At 41.5% G+C, this 19353-nt stretch overlaps 2 protein-coding genes and 1 non-coding gene across 3 annotated transcripts in view; 2 read left to right on the top strand and 1 right to left on the bottom strand.

Moving 5' to 3' along the window:
- Nucleotides 1-723: 723 nt before the first annotated feature.
- On the bottom strand, nt 724-2348 carry LOC126007092 (HCLS1-associated protein X-1-like). Its single transcript, XM_049772594.1, has 3 exons — nt 2192-2348; nt 1874-2038; nt 724-1694 (listed from the first exon to the last, which is right to left on the bottom strand). Exons 1-3 carry the CDS (start codon nt 2346-2348, stop codon nt 883-885), a joined length of 1134 nt encoding a protein of 377 aa, XP_049628551.1. The 3' UTR covers nt 724-882.
- A 7640-nt stretch (nt 2349-9988) lies between these two features.
- Nucleotides 9989-19353, top strand: part of IRAK1BP1 (interleukin 1 receptor associated kinase 1 binding protein 1) — a 30523-nt gene continuing 21158 nt past the window's right edge. The window contains exons 1-2 of the mRNA XM_049772284.1: nt 9989-10330; nt 18799-18864. Coding sequence (XP_049628241.1) covers nt 10016-10330; nt 18799-18864 — 381 coding nt within the window. The 5' untranslated portion in view covers nt 9989-10015. The remainder of the gene's footprint in view (nt 10331-18798; nt 18865-19353) is intronic.
- On the top strand, nt 16552-16715 carry LOC126008422 (U1 spliceosomal RNA). The gene has a single exon (XR_007495754.1). It is a non-coding gene; the product is annotated as a U1 spliceosomal RNA (small nuclear RNA).

The raw sequence follows: 19353 nt of genomic DNA, 5'->3' as shown, positions 1-19353 counted from the left end.
AAGGGCTTACAGCAAAGACTGCATGTAGGCAGCTTTTAGGTGAAAAAGCTGGGTAAAGACAGAAGACAGAAAAATTGATCTCTGACAGGAAACTGTCTCCAACATGTGGCACTATTGTGAATGGGGTTGTTTTCTTAATGTCCATTTCTTCCTTATTAATATTGGTGTATAGAAAGGCCATTGATTTTTGTGTGTTAATTTTGTAGCCTGCCACCTTGCTATATGAGTCTATTGTTTCTAGAAGTTTTTGGTAGAGTCTTTAGGGTTTTCTAAGTAGAGTATCATGTCATTGGCAACAGTGAGAGCTTGACATCTTCCTTTCCTATTTGGATTCCCTTGATATCTTTTTCTTGCCTAGTTGCTATAGCGAGTGCTTCCAGTGCTATGTTGTATAGGATTGGTGAGAGAGGACAGCCTTGTCTTGTGCCAGAATTTAGAGGGAAGGCTTTTAGTTTTTCTCCATTGAGGATAATATTTGCCACTGGCTTGTGGTAGATGTCCTTAACTATATTGAGAAAGGTTCCTTCCATTCCCATCTTGCTGAGAGTTTTGATCAAGAATGGGTGTTGGACCTTATCAAATGCTTTCTCTGCATCTATTGATCTGATCATGTGATTTTTATTTTTCTTGTTGTTGATGTTGTGTATTATGTTGATAGATTTATGGATGTTAAACCATCCTTGCATTCCTGGGATGAAACCTACTTGATCGTAGTGGATAATCTTCTTTTTTTTTTTTTTTTTTTTTTAGCACAAATAAAAGACTTTATTGGTTAGTTTAAGTATGTGACTGACATCCTCCCAATTCACTGTTTCATATATTTAAAGCCTTGACAAGGCATGAGAAACTAAACCCATTGATGGTTAAGCAAAGTTAACAAGGCTACCGGGATCGAAACCAACGTCCTAAAAATAAATCCATGATGGAAAAGGCATCATCCAAAGCTGGAGATGTTGAGGATTCTGGATCACCTCTAGGAGTGCCATCCTTTTCCTGAAGGGTCACTGTGGTCTCTGACTTGCCGGTACTGTCCACCACAGTCCGGCGCTCCTCCACTGTCCCATCGGGCTTAGTGATCTTGGTCACAGAGACACTCTTGAAGTAGGACTTTGGCTGGGGCCGTAAAACCGGGCCAAGGCCTTCCTGGGAAACCTGGGAATCAAGGTCATTGTCTTCTCTGGCTCTCGAAGGGGAAGGCATTGGCCACACATCATCAAACCTGGGAAAAGTTCTCTGGGAGTCCCAGTCTGGGGTTGCACTGTGGGATTCTGTCTTGGCATCACTCTCCGAGACCTTTCCAAAGACCCTGGGCTGCTGACTATCTGGATACTTCAGCATAGAGTCCCGAAGGCTCTGGCCCTCCTGGCGTCCCTCATCAGGTGTGTCTGATGCAAGGCCAGGGAGTTTGGGAGGACGGGAAGGCAAGGTCCAGGCGCCCATGTCGTTGAAGAGGCTATTGAAGTCGCGGATCAGCTCATCAAAGCCGAAGTTGTCGTGGAAGCGCATTCCTCCTGGGCTGAAGCTAAAGCCGAACTCAAATTCCTCAGGTTCCTGGGGGCCCTGGAACCCAGAGCTCCCACGGCCCCAGGTGGCTCTTCCTTCGTCCTCGTCCTCGTCCTCCTCTTCATCTCGAGTCATCCCTCCAAAAAAGGGGTCTTGGAGCACATGTCGATCTGATTTGTAGTGATTCTGAGCTGGCACCAGGTTGGCAAGATTCCTAGGTGGGGAAAGGGATGGGGTCCCCCCTCAAGGGCAAGGCACTATAGCACATCGAGGCTGGAGTTCTTTTTAAAGGGCGAAGATTTTCATTTTATTCCACTGCCTTCGGGGCCTGCTAGAGGAGGGCCCAGTTGGTACAGTTATACTTATTCACCAAGCTGGTCGTCGACGAGACTGAGGACATCCTGGCCATCCTGCTGCAGGTGATGGTGAAGTATCTGGGAGTGCGGCTGCTGATGGGGGGTCAGAATGTGCATAAAGGGGGCAGGTGGGTAGGCAGCAGCTGTGGCTGGATTGATGGGCCCCCCACTTCCTAGGGCTGAAGGCAAGTTGAAGGAGGCAGCAGGAGTACCAGAATGAAAACCTTGTTTCTCAAATGACTGCTGGGTTTTGGAGTACACTGAACCCGAGATATCTGGCACGCCCGTGTTACTGGAGGTGACTGACACACCTTCCAGAAATCAAAAGCAACAGCAGGTGTGTGCATTGATGCTTCGGAGGTGCTGCACCGCTTGAACTCGAAATGGTAAGACAGGGATCAGACACATGGGGGAGAGGGAAACGGGAAGGGCAAGTTCGAAAGCCCAGAAGGTATCCACCAACTCATTTCCCCAGGCCACGTAGGACATGGCCTCAGCTCAGCAGGCTCTCCTCAGTGGTCTGGTTTCTGAAACAAGACTTCAGTGCAAGTTTATACACACACAGGATAATCTTCTTAATGAGGCATTGAATCCTATTTGCCAGAATTTTGTTGAGGATCTTTGCATTTGCATTCATCAGCGATATTAGTCTGTAATTTTCCTTTTTTGTAGCATCTCTGTCTGGTTTAGGTATCAGGGTGATGTTGGCTTCATAAAAGCTATTTGGAAGTGTTTCCGTTTTTTCAATTTCATGAAAGAGTCTTGCCAGGATTGGTAGTAGTTCCTCTTGGAAAGTTTGAAAGAATTCATTAGTGAATCCATCTGGGCCTGGGCTTTTGTTTTTGGGCAGACATTTGATTACCGTTTTAATTTCATCAATAGTGATGGGGGTGTTTAGATATGCTACATCCTCTTCCTTCAACTGTGGAAGATTATAAGAGTCCAAGAATTTATCCATTTCTTCCAAGTTCTCATTTTTAGTGGCGTAGAGTTTCTCAAAGTAGTTTCTGATTACCCTTTGATTCTCTGCCATATCAGTAGTGATCTCTCCTTTTTCATTCCTAATACGAGTTATCAAGTTTCTCTCTCTCTCTTTCTTTGTTAGTTTTGCCAGTGGTCTATCAATCTTGTTTATTTTTTCAAAGAACCAACTTCTGCTTTCATTAATCTTTTGTTGTTTTTTGGGTTTCCACTTCATTGATTTCTGCTCTCAGCTTTGTTATTTCCTTCTGTCTCCCTATTTTTGGGTCCTTCTGTTGAGCACTTTCTAGTTCTATTAGCTGTGTCATTAAGCTACTCAGGTAAGCCCCTTCTTCCTTCCTGATGTGTGCTTGCAAAGCTATAAATTTTCCTCTCAGTACTGCTTTTGCTGTGTCCCATAAGTTCTGATAGTTTGTGTCTTTATTGTCATTTGTTTCCAGGAACCTTTTGATTTTCTCCTTGATTTCATCTCAGACTCACTGATTATTCAGTATGAGGCTGTTTGACTTCCAGGTGTTAAAGTTTTTCTTTTGCATCCCTTTGGAATTCACAAATAATTTCAGAGCCTTGTGGTCAGCAAAGGTAGCCTGCAAAATTTCTATCCTCTTGATATTATGGAGGTATGTTTTATGTGCCAGCATGTAGTCTATCCTGGAGAATGTCCCATGTACATTGGAGAAGAATGTGTATCCAGGTTTCTGGGGATGGAGTGTCCTATATATATCCACTAGGCCTCTTACATTTCTCTCCTCAGGTCTAGTGTGTTCTTGTTGGGTTTCAGTCAGGTTGACAAAGTGTTGACAAAGCCGTGTTGAGGTCCCCACAATTATTGTGCTGTTATTGATATTATTTTTCAGATTTGTCAACAATTGTATTAAATATTTTGCTGGCCCCTCATTTGGTGCATATATGTTTAGGAGAGTTATTTCTTCTTGTTCTACATAAATATTAATATAAAATGTCCATCTTTGTCCCTTACAGCCTTCCTGAGTATAAAGTTTGCATTATCTGATATTAATATGGCCACTCCAGCTTTTTATGGGTGTTGTTTGCTTGGGTCATTTTCCTCCAGCCTTTTATTTTGAGTCTATATTTGTTCTGACTATTCAGGTGCGTTTCTTGTAGGCAGCAGAAGGTTGGATTGAGTTTTTTGATCCATTTAGCCACTCTGTGTCTCTTAACTGGTGCATTTAGTCCATTGACATTGAGAGAAAGAATTGTCCTGGGATTTAATGCCATCTTTATATCAAAATTTGGTGTGTCTTTTGGTTAGTCTTGTCTTAAATTAGGTCTTTCAGTTTTTCTCTTAAGACTGGTTTTGTGTCTGTAAAGTTTCTGAGCTGTTTTATGTCTGTGAAACCATGTATTCTTCCGTCAAACCGGAAAGTGAGTTTTGCTGGGTACAGTATTCTAGGTGAAGCATTCATTTCATTCAGTCTTGTCACAATATCCCACCACTGCTTTCTGGCCTTGAGTGTTTCTGGTGACGGGTCTTCTGTAAATCTGAAGTATGCTCCCTTGAATGTAATTTCCCTTTTTGATCTTGCTGTTTTCAGAATTCTGTCTCTATCTATGGGATTCGTTATTGTGACTAGGATGTGTCTTGGGGTATTTTTTCTGGGGTCTCTTTTGGTTGTTACTCTTCGAGTATGCAGGATTTGATCACATATTCTTTAGCTCTGGAAATTTCTCTTTAGTGATGCTCTTGACCATTGATTCTTCCTGGAAATTTTCTCCCTGGGTCTCTGGGACTCCGATGATTCTTAAGTTGTTTCTGTTGAGCTTATCATAGACTTCTATTTTCATCTGTTCCAATTCTTTGACTAATTTTTCCACTATCTGTTCATTTCCTTTAAGTTTTTTTTCCAATCTCTCCCACTGTATGAAATTGTTATTTATCTCATCTTCCACAGCACCAAGTCTATTCTCAGCTTCTGATACCCTATCCCAGAGCTTATCCATTTTGTCATTCACTTCGTTTACTGAGTTTTTCAGGCCTGTTAGTTGACATGTTATTTCAGTTTGGAGTTTTGTGATTTCTGTCTTCATATTTTCTTGGTTCTTATTAGTGTTCTGTTAAACTTGATCCATGGTTTCTTTGAGTTATTTGAGCATCTTCGATATTGCTTGTCTAAAGTCCTTACCTGAGAGGTTGATTAGTTGGTTGGTTGTTGTATTAAATAATTAACGATGGGGCTGGATGGCGGTGGATTTCTCTTCGTGCCATTCCAGTTCATGTGGCTCTGCCACCTCCATGCAGTCGGCGAGTCCCAGGCCCAGGTGAAATCACTCACTCACAGTCAGGCGTCAGGAAGCAACTTTATTCAAGCCCTAGCCACCACGTGTGTGTGGCCTATTCATAACCTTTCAAGCACAGCAATATTTTGCTAGCCCTGCATCTTATTTCCTGTTAGCCATCTTTCCTTTGGGCTCCATGCTGGTCAAAGACCAGAACACAGAAACCCAGAAGCCAGAGCGCACAGCAGCGCAGAAAGGGCAAAGAGCCAAAAGGGCCGAATTCCCTTGGTCCAAGCCTTATTTAACATTTCCCAGACCCCTCCCAGGAATGGGAGGGGCTCGCAGGTAAAGTTACACCTACTATCCGGTTCCCAAGACCCCTCCCAGAAATGGGTGGGTCTAGGGTTTTAAATAGGTACACCCACAGTTGGTCATTATCTGGTCATCAGAATTGTCATCTTCTTTCTCTATGTCTGATGCTGGCCTGCGTTGTTTCCCCATTGTCACACTTGTATTGTGGGTTTTTCTACATGTTGTGGTGGTATTCATTGGCTAAATGATGTAGGCAACCACACTCCTTTGGCTCCGCCCTTTCTGGACTGGTCGACTTGCCTTCAAGGGAGGGGAGTCCTCCGTGGATGAAGCCTCATACAGGATCAAATCTTAGGCTCAAGCACACAGCAGAGAAGACAGTCCGAAGAGAAATGCTGGGCTTCACTGATCCAGCACATTTCTTAGTGTGATCTTGTTGCGATGGTGTTCTTTCCTTCTCCGCTGTGCTCTGATGGAGCCTCTTTTCGGTCCACTCCCAAGAGGTTCATGCAGCAGGACAGTAGACAGACACACACAGGCAGCACTCACAATTTTTCATAGTCGGGCCCCACTGGGCAGGCATAGTTTCATAGACTTTCCCAGCCTGACATCACAAACAGGGGACCTGGCTTCTGCAGTGTACTGCTTATAGCTGGTTTTCACGTTATGGAGCAGTTCCTTGGCGTTCCCACCCTAGAATGGGCCTCTGGGAGAGCGAGTTTTCTGGAGCCTCTTTTCAGCCCACTCCCAAGAGGTTTATGTGAGAGGACAGTAGACAGACACACACAGGCAGCACTCACAATTTTTCACCTTATGTAGGTAGTTTTTGGATTCATTTAGTAGGAAATTCTAGTAAATAAGTTTCTCTTGAATTCTGAGTTCATGTTAGAACCAGATTATAGGGATTGTTTGGCTTGTTATTTTTACCCCATATACTATCCTTTTTGTATAAGTACATTAAAATAGGGGAAATCTCTCTTTTATTCCTATTCTTCCCTCCTAGAGCCCCCCCCCAATGTGCTTTGGAGCCATTACTGACTGTGGTTTTGGAAATCTTCTTGACAATGCCCCAGGGATCATATACATCGCCTAGATGGAACCCATGTGTCTTGCATGCAGAGAATGTGCAGCCAGTTGAGCTCTCTGGTTATCTTTCTATGTCTTTGTATCTCTATATTTCTAATATTTCTCATATATTAGAATGTTAAAATTTGGTTTAGTACCTATAGAGGCTTTCAAAAATGGAGAACCAAATCAAAATGGTTTTCAAAAAATAGTTTCCTTATCTCAGTGATGATAAATGCACAGACTTAATTCTTGCATAGAACCCATGGGTTGACAAAATCTTTGGTGGTCTGTGGATACTAGAAAACTGAGCACTGTGCAGTGAAGACTATATGATATTTCAATAGCCACGTCTGGCATGGAGGAAAGGAGATGCTTAGGAGTTACTCCTGGCTCTACACTCAGAAATTACTCCTGTCAGGCTCAGAGAACCATATGGGATGCCAGGTATGAAATCCTGATCAGCCACTTGCAAGTTAAACACCCTACCCACTGTGCTATTGCTCTGGTCCCATGTGATCATATTTTTAAAAAGAATTCTAGCAATAAATCTACAGCATCACCTTCAAGAAAACAAAAGAATCACAAATAAAGATTCTAGAATTCCTTAAAAAATAAGTAAAATAGGGGAAATCTTGTGCATTGAAAGAAGTTCTTATAAAATAGATAGGAAATTCTAAATTTTTTATTGCAGGGTCATTTCACCCTGAACATGTGTCATACTGAATAGACCTTAGGTTTCAGTTAACTGGACTTTGGCCATTCACTGAAACCTAGGCTCCCATTTCTGGAACTGGCACCAGCACCAGGAATTGAACTTCTACCAGGAAAGGCCCTAATTCTGCCCTGGCACCAACTTGCTCCAGGGTGGATTCATATGACATCTTGATGACTTGGAAACAGCAACTTGCTTTCAGGGTGGGTTTCCCTGCTTCACCACCTAACAGTGAGCTGAAAACAGAAGATATTCTGTAACATCTTGACTTAGATATAGGATCTGTACAAAAACCAAAATCTCTAATTATTGAAGCCTGATTGTAACAACCATGATTGAGAAGATCTTTTATTGGGACTATAAAGAAAGACCTTGAGGTATAACAACTTAGTATCCCCGAAGTCTATAGTTGGTTTTATTGTAGGATGGTTCATGGGTAGGTGTAAGATGACACCCGGCAATTAAACCAAAACAAAGGCTCCCCACCCACCCCCCGTTGGATGCCATCATTATCCTTTATTGACTGCTTGGTTGATTATTTCTTCACCTGCTAGGAGTGATTTCTGAGTGTAGAGCCAGGAGGAACTCCTGAGAGCTGCAGGTGTAACCCAAAAACCAAAAAGGGATCTGCCTTGCCAGTGCTAGCCTAAGACGTACCGCGGTTCGATCCCCCAGCGTCCCATATGGTCCCCCAAGCCAGGAGCGACTTCTGAGTGCATAGCCAGAAGTAACCCTGAGCGTCCACCGGGTGTGGACCAGAAACAAACAAACAAACAAACAAACAAACAAAAAACAAAAAAAAAAGGGTCCTCTATGGCAATAATAGTTGGAATTGATCACTCATGACCAAAACTGGGTGCTGAAAGGGGATTAAGTGATATACCCTTTTATAAATAATAGTGAAAAGCACAGTTTTAAAAAGGAGTAAAAGGGAAGCATGTTCTTATGTGCACGTGCAAGAGAGAGAGATAAGTTGAAATGTCTGCCCATAGGCAGGCATGGGGGGTGGTGGGAGGAAAATTGGGAACATTGGTAATGAGGAAATCTGTGCTGGTGAAGAGTGGTATACATTATTTACTGAAACTCAATCATAAACAATTTGTAACCAGAGTACTTTAATAAAATAGTAAGTCTAAGGGATAAAGTTTAAAAAAAATGGAGTAGTGATATTTGTTACATCTAAACCAAAAGTAATTCGGCAAGATTATGGAAAGGTTGCCTACAAAAACCAAATTGCTAATTAAAAAACTGCTAATAGACTTGAAGAAAGACATCGATAACAACACAACAGTAGGGGCCGGAGAGATAGCATGGAGGTAAGGCGTTTGCCTTGCATGCAGAAGGATGGTGGTTTTAATCCCGGCATCCTATATGGTCCCCTGAACCTGTCAGGAGTGATTTCTGAGCTTAGAGCCAAGAGTAACCCCTGAGTACTGCCGAGTGTGACCCAAAAATCAACAAAACAAAACAAAACAATAGTAGTGAGAAACTTCAATACCACCTTGCCACCTCTTGATAGTTCAATCATGTTAAAGCTTAACAAGGATATACTGACTTTTAAGGAAGAAATGGAAGACAGTAGCTTAATAGACTTATATAGAGCTTTGCATTCTCACAAAGCTTAATATTCATTATTCTCCAATGCACATGGGACATTCTCCAAGAATGCCTATATGCTGAGAAAGAAAACATATCTCCATAAAATCAAGAGGATAGAAACTGCAACAACTACCTTCTGAGACAATGATGCATTGGAAATAGAAGTGAATTACAAACAAAATGAAGAAATAACTTTAGTACCTGAAAATTAAACTGAACAACCAGTGGGTCAGAGAGGAAATAAAAAATTTCCTGGAAACAAACAAGAATGAGGACACATGGAACCTCAGGACTGTTTCTCCATAAATAGTCCATCAGTGTTTAGAGGTCAGAAGAAAAGCTACCTAACGTTCAGGAAAAGACTAGAGCTGGTTTTGAATTCTAAGTTGTATGTTCTCAGCCTGACAGAGCTTTAATAGGGCTTGAGTCTACTATACCCATGCTGAAGGCAGGGACTGAAGAGAAAACTTTCCTCCTATTGCTGCAAGGGAGTCCTGAATTTTTCCACACTACAGGCACCTTACCAAAACCTAGCAGAGGTGTTGTAAAGGCCTTAAGGACCAGGACAGTGGGACCCAAAAGATCATAAATGCCCCAAATGAAATTGGCAAAAAAAAAAAAAAAAAAAAAGTTGTGCATCAAACAGCAATCCCTCACAAACCATGAAGCTGTGACAGGCCCCCCAATGTCCACCCCTTCACCCCCCAAAAACAATTTAAAAAACAAAGTGAAATCAAAACAAAGTCATGAAAGTTGACAAAAGTCAAATGCAGACAATCTCGTGACTGGAAGGAGTTGCTAGGGAGACAGCTGAAGGCGGCTACTGCAATAATTTTGGATGTTGTTTTATTGGGCAGGCTGGGCCTACTCGAGATCTTCCTCAGGATCTGCACTCAAGAAATCCCTCAACTGGGAAGCTAGCTATGGGAAGCTAGAGATGGAACTTGGGTAAACTTCGGTCAAAGCAGACCGCACTGTACTACGGTTCCAGCAGCTCTCAAGACTTGTTGTCTCTTGACAACTTCGGGTTAAGATCTCCACGGAGTTCCAGCTCACAGAGCAGCCAACCAACAGAGCGAGCGAGGCAGCACTTCTCTTCTCTTGAACTTCAGGCGCCCTTTCCAGCCCCGGAGCTCCGAGCCCTTCCCGACAGCCTTTGCGCGCGCGGCGCCTGCGCAGTCTGGCTCCTGCAGCCGCCGCCGGCCTCCCGCCTCCCTGTTGCTATGGAGACCAGACCGCCTTCACCATGTCGCAGGCTTCTCCAACCCGGGTGTTCGTAGAACTGGTCCCCTGGGCTGGCAAGGAACGGGAGAATACGCTGGTTCCAGGCGGGGAGGCGCTGCCCGGGCCCCGCCGCCTCCTGCAGGCCGCGGCTCGGGCGCAGCCGGGCGCAGCCCACGAGCTGCACGTCAGCGGCGCCGCCGAGGTGTCCTTAAGCCCCGACCAGGCGCAGGTGGCGGTGCGCGTGCGCAGCACCAAGGAGGCGGCGGCCGAGGCCAAGCGGAGCGTGTGCCGGCGCCTGGACTACATCACGCAGAGCCTCCGCCAGCAGGGCCTGCAGGTGAGCGGGCCTCGGCCGCGCCGGAGGGCCACCTTTCGGAAGCAGGGGCCTGGCGGCCTTGGCCTTGGCCCCGGCCTTGGTCACCGTGGTCTTGCGTCAGCCAGTTCGACGCAGAATGTCTTTCTTTTTGCAATCCCTTTCCCCCTCCCTGGATGGTCGGTGATTTGTACGATGCGAGAGTACACACCGAGTAGGTAGGAGCGGTAGGAATTCTTGTCCTCTTGGAAAGATGCATGGAAACGGGATTTGGGGGCCGGAGAGATAGCATGGAGGTAAGGCGTTGGCCTTGCATGCAGAAGGTCGGCGGTTCGAATCCCGGCATCCCATATGGTCCTCTGTTCCTGCCAGGGGCGATTCCTGAGCGTAGAGCCAGGAGGAACCCCTGAGCGCTGCTGGGTGTGACCCACCCCCAACAAACAAACAAGCAAACAAACAAAACACAAAAACAGGATTTGGAGAAAGAGCGTGCAGGATAGATAAACGTACTTTTATTCCCTGCAGTGCTTAACTAAGTACCTGCGCCTGACCAGTCTTCATTTCCCCAACCCACCCCAATTTTTTCTTTTAACTTTTATTAATACAACTCTTTAGTTTTAAGGAAAATTATTTAGCTTTCGAAAGATTGTCAAGACTTAGGGAGCTTGTCTTACAAGTGGCTGACCTGGAATTTGGCACATAAGGTCCCCCAGAGCTCTAATTCCAGAGTAATCAGTGTAAATATAGAGCCAGGAGTAAATCATGAGCATCGCAGGACGTGGCTTAAAAACAAAACAAAACAAAACAAAAAATATCAATCTGGAATGTTGTAGATTACATATATAATATATGAAGATACACATAAAGCTTATGTATTATAAGAAATACCTCTCTTTGCAGAGAAGTCCCAGAAACAAATCACCAAATCTTACTTTAAGCCTATTTCTTTTTTTTATGGTGGACAGGGGGCGGGTCACACTGAGCGGCGCTTAGGGGTTACTCTGGGCATTGCGCTCAGAAATTGTTCCTTGCAGGCCCAGGGGGACCACATGGGATGCCGGTAATCTAACCGGGGTCCTTCTGGGGTGGATGTGTGCAAGGTAGACACCCTACCACTGTGCTATAGCTTCGGCCCTTAAGCCTATTCCTAAGAGAAGAATTTTTAAAACCAAATTCTCACAACAGTTCTATTAGTTTTTCTAATTCCATACTGCATACTTAAAGGGGTTAAGAAATGGTTAAATGTGTACTGTATTCCTAAAACCAAAATCTAGGCTTTTCGCTTGTTTCTCACCAAGCCAGGCTCCATCCAGAATCAGAATGAAAGAAAAACGGAAATGCTCAGGAGTGTGTGAATCTCAAAGAGAGAGAGGTGTTTCTAAAGTAACACTCCTGAGGGTCTAAAAGTGCAGAGATCCTAGGCTTTTCTTAGAAATGACAAACACCATCAACCAAGCACCCCGCGAGTCTTTATTTTAACTAGAAAAAAATATTTGTCCAGGGGCTGGAGAGTTAGCATGGAGGTAATGCGTTTGCCTTGCATGCAGAAGATCGGTGGTTCGAATCCCAGCGTCCCATATTCCCATATGGTCACCAGAGCCTGCCAGGAGCAATTTCTGAGCTTAGAGCCAGGAATAACCCCTGAGGATTGCCGGGCGTGACCCTAAAACCAAAAAAAAAAAAAAAAAAAATTATCTTGCATTTATAAACTTCAATTGTTTAAGGTAAGTTGGAAAAGACATCTCTAAAAGACACATTTCAAAGAATTCAAATGTTAATTATAACATGAATAGACTGTAATCTGTAGAAAAATATTTCCTAAAAAAGTAAACATTTTAGGGTCTGGAGTGGTGGCATAGCTATAACGCATTTTGCTTTGCACACATTAACCTAGGATGGACCACAGGAGTCCCATATGGTTCCCAACCCCCTTCCCCCTGTCCTCCCAGCCAGGAGCGATTTCTGAGCGTATAGCCAGGAGTAATCTCTGAGCTTCACCAGGTCTGGCTCAAAAACAAACAAACAAAAAAAAGGAAATATTTTATAATGCTGGGATTCTCTTTGAATAATATAATCAATTCTTGTTAGTTTTAGGAAAATGTACCTGCAGCACCTAATATGGAAAACAAAATAAGTTGCTTTATACAAATTATGGTAACTACATTAAAATTCATTGTGTAATTTAAAACTTGGGAAGGTCATAAATCTCCCAGTTTTTCCTGCTAATGGATGAAGGCACCCAAACTAGTAAATAATGTATTCATGCAAAAAAGAGAGCAAAATAATTTTTAATTTTTTATATAAAGCCCTCCCAAAATTATTTGTGTTGCTTTTCAGAATGAATTATTAATGCTTTTTCACATTATTCATTTTAAACTTTCTAAGATTGGGTTTTCTAAAAAGCACTCTTTGTTTTAAATGTCACCTTATATTCTAAATTCCTTTGATTTTGAGTAATCCATAGATGGAACCTAACTCTTTATCATCATTTCCAGTCCCTTTTTTCCTCTAGTTAGCACTCCAACTTTCTCCCTCCAAGAATCAGCCAAGCTCATGCCCTTGGCATTCCTTTCTCAGCTTATCACTTGTCCAGGCCATACCACACTCCACTCCCTTTCTGGCAAAAAAACTCATCACACTCTATAAGAGATTTCTCCTCCATGTTTTGAATATCTACAAATTAAAGACCTGCATAGTCTCTTGCTTTGTATTCCTGACTTTATGTTCCAGACTCATCACATAATATTTACTTTGAACATCATTTTTAATAAATACTAAGGAAAATAATGAGTGAACTCAGGTGTATTAGAGATCATTTATTTATAGTTTTATGAGCATGTGTGAAGTTACAACCTTTATTCTGATATTTTCACGGAAAATATTTTGAAGTTCAAAGCTATCAGGAGGCATTTATTAGGCAGCTCCTAGCACTATTCATTTTTAAATATAATGTAACATAATTATTAGGGTTTTATGCATATGAATACATGAAAATGTTCAATTATTTGTTAAAATTAAAACTCTAGTAAGATAACAATATTCACTTATTACAATATCCAAAATACAGTATTATTTTATACAAGAGAAAATTCAGGTAGGACTAAAGCAGTAGAAATTATTGTTCTGAGATTTTGAAATATTTGTCACCTTGGAAAGCAGTTTTATTTGCTTACGGCCCGGAGAGATAGCATAGCAACGTTTGCCTTGCAAACAGCCGATCCAGGACCAAAGGTGGTTGGTTTGAATCCCGGTGTCCCATATGGACCCTGTGCCTGCCAGGAGCTATTTCTGAGCAGACAGCCAGGAGTAACCCCTGAGCACTGCTGGGTGTGGCCCAGAAACCAAAAAAAAAAAAAAAAAGTATAGTTTCTTCTTAAATGAAACCACATAGTATTACAGCAGTATGTAAGTTTCATAGTCATATATAAAAGAACATAATGAGTATATAATATAATTAGTCATTAAGAGTATATATAGGTACATATATGTGTCATTAAGTTCACCACTGAAAATTCAGGTCTATCCTTTCTTATATAGTTGTTTCAATTTTCTCAAAATTATCCACTTTTCTTTCTTCTTTATTTCCTTCTGGTAATACTAATTGAGCCTATGTTCTAAAACTTGGTTTTTGTTTCATTTGTTCATCCTTTTGTTTTCTCTATGTACCACATATGAATAAAATCATACAGTTTTTTTCTTCTAACTTATTTCACTACCCTCAGGGTTCATTATGGTACTATAAATGACATAATTTTCTTTTATAAATGTAATATTCCAATTTGTCTATATACCATGTCTTTATTCATTCTTCTTGGTTCTAAGTTTAAGTCTTCTATGTCAATTATCCATATGGGATAATTATTTCACAGTATGTGTATTAAATCATCATGTTCTATTCCTTGAACATACATGTTACATGTTGATTTTATATCAATAAGATTGAAAAATCAAACAATTTGGGTTTTTTTGGTATACATTGGCAGTGCTGGGGTTAATTTCTGGTTTCCCACATGCAAAGCATGCACTCTAGAACTTTGAGCTATCTCCTAAATCCCCTTATGAAACAAGTTTTAAAAGACACATCTCAAGGAATACAGACTTCTTGGAGAAATTTCTACTTCTAAGATTGTACTGGAAACTGTGGTTACTTGTACCAGAAAATAAGCAAATGCTAAAAAAATGAAAGTGTAGGTATATATCAAAGGGATTGAGGGCTCAGCATGAAAGAAATCCCACTAGCCATAGCTAAAACAATGAAAGCAGCAAACGAGTATAGAGTGAGTATGGGCTTAACTCAGTGACTTACTTGACTTACGTGAATAAAGCGCTAAAAGGAGGGAATAATACCAATGGAAAAAAACCGATAGACCTTAACCAAGTAAGGCCCACATAGGCTTACGTGGTGCTATAGAGTTTATATACACCCTGATACATAACATTCATTCTTAAAATCCAGAGCTTCATATCTAAGCCTGATGGGAAAATAACTCAAACCAAAATGAAAAAAACATTTTACAAAAATACCTAGTCAAGGGGCTGGAGAGATAGCATGGAGGTAAGACGTTTGCCTTGCATGCAGAAGGTTGGTGGGTCGAATCCCGGCATCTCATATGGTCCCCCGAGCCTGCCAGGAGCAATTTCTGAGCGTAGAGCCAGGAGTAACCCCTGAGTGCTGCCGGGTGTGACTCAAAAACCAAAAAATATAATCAAAACTTTCCTGGTGATAAACAAACAAAAGGTTAAGATGGTTATTTAATGGAGAATAGGAGTCATGATGAATTAATGCAGATTGGTATTGGATCCTGCAATGGTAAAAGAATAGTAATGAAAAATAATAGTGAAAACTAAATAAACTTTGAAGTTCAATGGTACTATACCAGTGTTGTTTTTTTAGCTAACAGCATATGTAATATAATTTATTAAATATACATGTAGATTTAAATGTATATATATAAATTAGCTTCTAGTTTAAAATTTAGATACATCTATACTTCCTACAAAATAACATAATCAAAAATAATTATTGGTAGCTCAAAATGCTGAGCACATGCTTTGCTGCAAGAGACTCTAGCTTAATCCCTGGCACTGAATAATCCTTGCTGTTCTGTGAGGAATAACCCCTGAACACTATGCCATATACACACACATACCTGGGCCCAGAAAATATAGCAAAAAAAGATTGGGCATATACTAATCATTTATATATTGTTGTTTTAATATAAATTAAAAGAGTCCTAAAGTTGGTGTGGGATGGGGAGGCCTTTCTGGGCTCGACCTAGCTCCTGCAGCTCATACAGCCTGGCAGGTCTGAAGGTTGCAGGGTGAGGATGGAGAGATTCACAAAGCAGACAGATGAAGTTCCAGGAGTCAGCCAGCTTTATATCATGGTCCTAACCTAACATATACAGTTCCTCAAATGGCTTCTACGCTAAGCCTTTTCCTAGCAGCTACTTCTCTACTCCTCCTGGCTCTCTTGGCCTCTGTCTCCCTTTCAGCTGCTTTTTCCAGGCTGACTAGGATTGCTGACTAATGTTTTGCTGATGCTACTGCTGATGCTTCTTTGTTGATGTTCAACTGTTGATGCTGAATCTGATGCTGAATATCTGTTGAATCTTGCTGTTGATTCTTACTTCTGCCACACTTCTCTAACTCTCCTTTTTTTTTCTAACTCTCCTTCTTAATCCCTCTCTCCCCCCATGTAGATTCCTCTACCCACCCATTCCAGGTATGGGCAGTTCTGATCATTCAGGTGGAATAAATAAGTCGGGGAAGGGGATACCCACAATATATTAAGTAGACATTTTGTTTTATTTATTTATTTATTTTTGTTTTTGGATCATACCCCGTGGTGCTCAGGGGTTACCCCTGGCTCTGCACTCAAAAATTGCTCCTGGCAGGCATGGGACATGGACCATATGGGATGCTGGGATTTGAACCACTGTCTGTTCTGGATTGGCTGCTTGCAAGGCAAACGCCCTGCTGCTGTGTTATCTCTCCAGCTCCTAAGTAGACATTTTGAAATACAAAAAAATGATAAAGTGAATATTTCACAAAATCTGTATGAAAAATGGGGCCGGCGAGATAGCATGGAGGTAAGGCATTTGCCTTCCATGCAGAAGGACGGTGGTTTGAATCCCGGCATCCCATATGTCCCCAGTCTCTGCCAGGGGCGATTTCTGAGTGTAGAGCTAGGAGTAACCCCTGAGCGCTGCCAGGTGTGACCCAAAAACCAAAAAAAAAAAAAAATACTTACCTGGCAGGGGCGATTCCATGATCACAAAGGTGGTTTCCCCAGGGTGAGGCTCGCCCATTGCACTCCGGGCGTGCTGACCCCTGCGATTTCCCCACATGTGGGAAACTCGACTGCGTAATTTATGGTAGTGGGGGACTGCGTGCGCGCTCTCCCCTGAAAAAAAAATCTCTATGAAAAGTAAATATAACATTTTAATCATAATTCTGAACTTACATAGTTACAAAATTATTGATGATATTTCTCTAAAGATAAACTGGCTCTGGGCTGGAGAGATAGCATGGAGGCAGGGCATTTGCCTTGCATGCAGAAGGATGGTGGTTCAAATCCCGGCATCCCATATGGTTCCCTGAGCCTGCCAGGAGCGATTTCTGAGCATAGAGCCAGGAGTAACCCCTGAGTGCTGCCTGGTGTGATCCAAAACCCAAAATAAATAAATAAATAAATAAATATAAACTGGCTCAGCTTTAGTGTTTGAGTAATTATTTGGATCATAAATGATGTCAAAAGCATGAATTATATAAAAATTTAGGTATTTTAACCCAAATTATATAATTATGTTATGTAATTTAATATAATTTTGAAATAGTATGATATAATTTTGAAATATATATGTAATTTTGAAATAGTGTTAATTGTGCTATATGATCTACATTTGTTGAGATATAGTCTGCATTTTCTTTTTTTTGGGGGGGAGGCCACACCCAGTGACGCTCAGGCTATATGCTCAGAAATCGCTCCTGACTTGGGGGCACCATATAGGACACTGGGGAATCAAACCGTGGTCTATCCTAGGTTAGCACTTGTAGTCTGTTTTTTTTTTTTTTTTTGGTTTATTTTTTGGGCCACACCTGGCGATGCTCAGGGGTTACTCCTGGCTGTCTGCTCAGAAATAGCTCCTGCCAGGCACGGGGGACCATATGGGACACCGGAATACAAATCAACCACCTTTGGTCCTGGATCGGCTGCTTGCAAGGCAAACGCCGCTGTGCTATCTCTCCGGGCCCGTAGTATGTATTTTTTAAGTGTGCATTTTTTGCTATCATGGGCCTAACCTAAGTTTATAAATGGTGAAATTAAGGTTAAAAGAATTGAGTGATTTGCTTAAAGTTACATGTGTTTTCAAAATTCAAATATTAAGAACATCAAAGTGCCTTATGTATAAAGAATGCCTCCTATATATCATTTAAATTAATTTATCAATAATCATAGCTAATTTATATTTATAATTATTTATATATAATATAATTAATATATTAATATAATATATAATTAATTATGATTCATTTAAATTATATTATTTAAATTAATACTCTTGTTGAAGCTAATTTAAAAATTGCTACAACAGTTATTGCTAATTACAGTTATTAAACTTTCAGCAGGTACCTTAGGATTCTGAATTTTATGTTACTTTTTGTTTGTTTGTTTGTTTGTTTGTTTTTGGGCCACACCCGGCGATGCTCAGGTGTTACTCCTGGCTGTCTGCTCAGAAATAGCTCCTGGCAGGCACGGGGGACCATATGGGACACCGGGATTAGAACCAACCACCTTTGGTCCTCGATCGGCAGCTTGCAAGGCAAACGCCGCTGTGCTATCTCTCTGGTCCCAAGGATTCTGAATTTTATGTTACTTTTAAGGAAGTTTTAGATGTGTTAAGAAACCAGGTTGTTTTTTGCATATACAGCATTCTGATTTCCATTTAATAGCCAAACATTTACTAATCTTAATCTTTTTTTTTTTTTTTTTTTTTTGGTTTTTGGGCCACATCAGGCGATGCTCAGGGGTTACTCCTGGCTGTCTGCTCAGAAATAGCTCCTGGCAGGCACGGGGGACCATATGGGACACCAGGATTTGAACCAACCACCTTTGGTCCTGGATCGGCTGCTTGCAAGGCAAACGCCGCTGTGCTATCTCTCCGGGCCCCTTAATCTTTTTTTTTAATATCTTCATTTAAACACCGTGATTGCAAATATGACTGTAGTTGTCTTCAGTCAGTGCAACATTCCTATCACCAATGTCCCAAATCTCCCTCCTCCCCACCCCATCCCCGCCTGCACTCTAGACAGGCTTCTACTTCCCTCATTCATTCACATTGTTAGGATAGTTCTCAATGTAGTTATTTTTCTAACAGCACTCATCATTCTTTGTGGTGAGCTTCATGTTGTGAGCTGGACCTTCCAGCCCTCCTCTCTTTTGTCTCTGAGAATTACTACTAATCATAGTCTTGTACATTCTTTTTCAGGCAGAAAATATAACTGTGACTAAAGATTTCAGAAGAGTGGAAAATGCATATCACATGGAAGCAGAAGTAGGTCCTTATTTTAGGAAATAATCAAAAACTATATGATTTTATGGGACTCTTACATTTATTTTTATATATGAAGTGAAATGTACAGAAAAATGTTTTTCATGGTATTGATAAAAGCTTTTTCTAAATATCCTCTTTGGTGTTATACATTAGTGGGCTCTTAAAATAAATTTAGTAAGATTAAGGTAAGTTTTTTTTTGTTTTTGTTTTTGGGTCACACCCGGCAGTACTCAGGGGATACACTGGCTCTATGCTCAGAAATCACTCCTGGCAGGCTCGGGGGGTGGGGGAGACCATATGGGATGCCAGGACTCGAACCAATGACCTTCTGCATAAAAGGCAAATGCCTTTCCTCCATGCTATCTCTCCGGCCCCAGGATAAGTTTTTCTAATCAGACAAAAATTATAAGAACTATGTATCATTTAGTTACCACTTAGGATTTTTTTTTTTTTTTTGGACCACAACCAGTTTCACTCGGGTTACTTCTC

This window comes from Suncus etruscus, chromosome 4 (assembly GCF_024139225.1).
Source record: "Suncus etruscus isolate mSunEtr1 chromosome 4, mSunEtr1.pri.cur, whole genome shotgun sequence".
Classification (NCBI taxonomy): domain Eukaryota; kingdom Metazoa; phylum Chordata; class Mammalia; order Eulipotyphla; family Soricidae; genus Suncus; species Suncus etruscus.
Note: the sequence above shows the minus strand (reverse complement) of the source record. Positions and strands in the feature narration are given on the sequence as shown.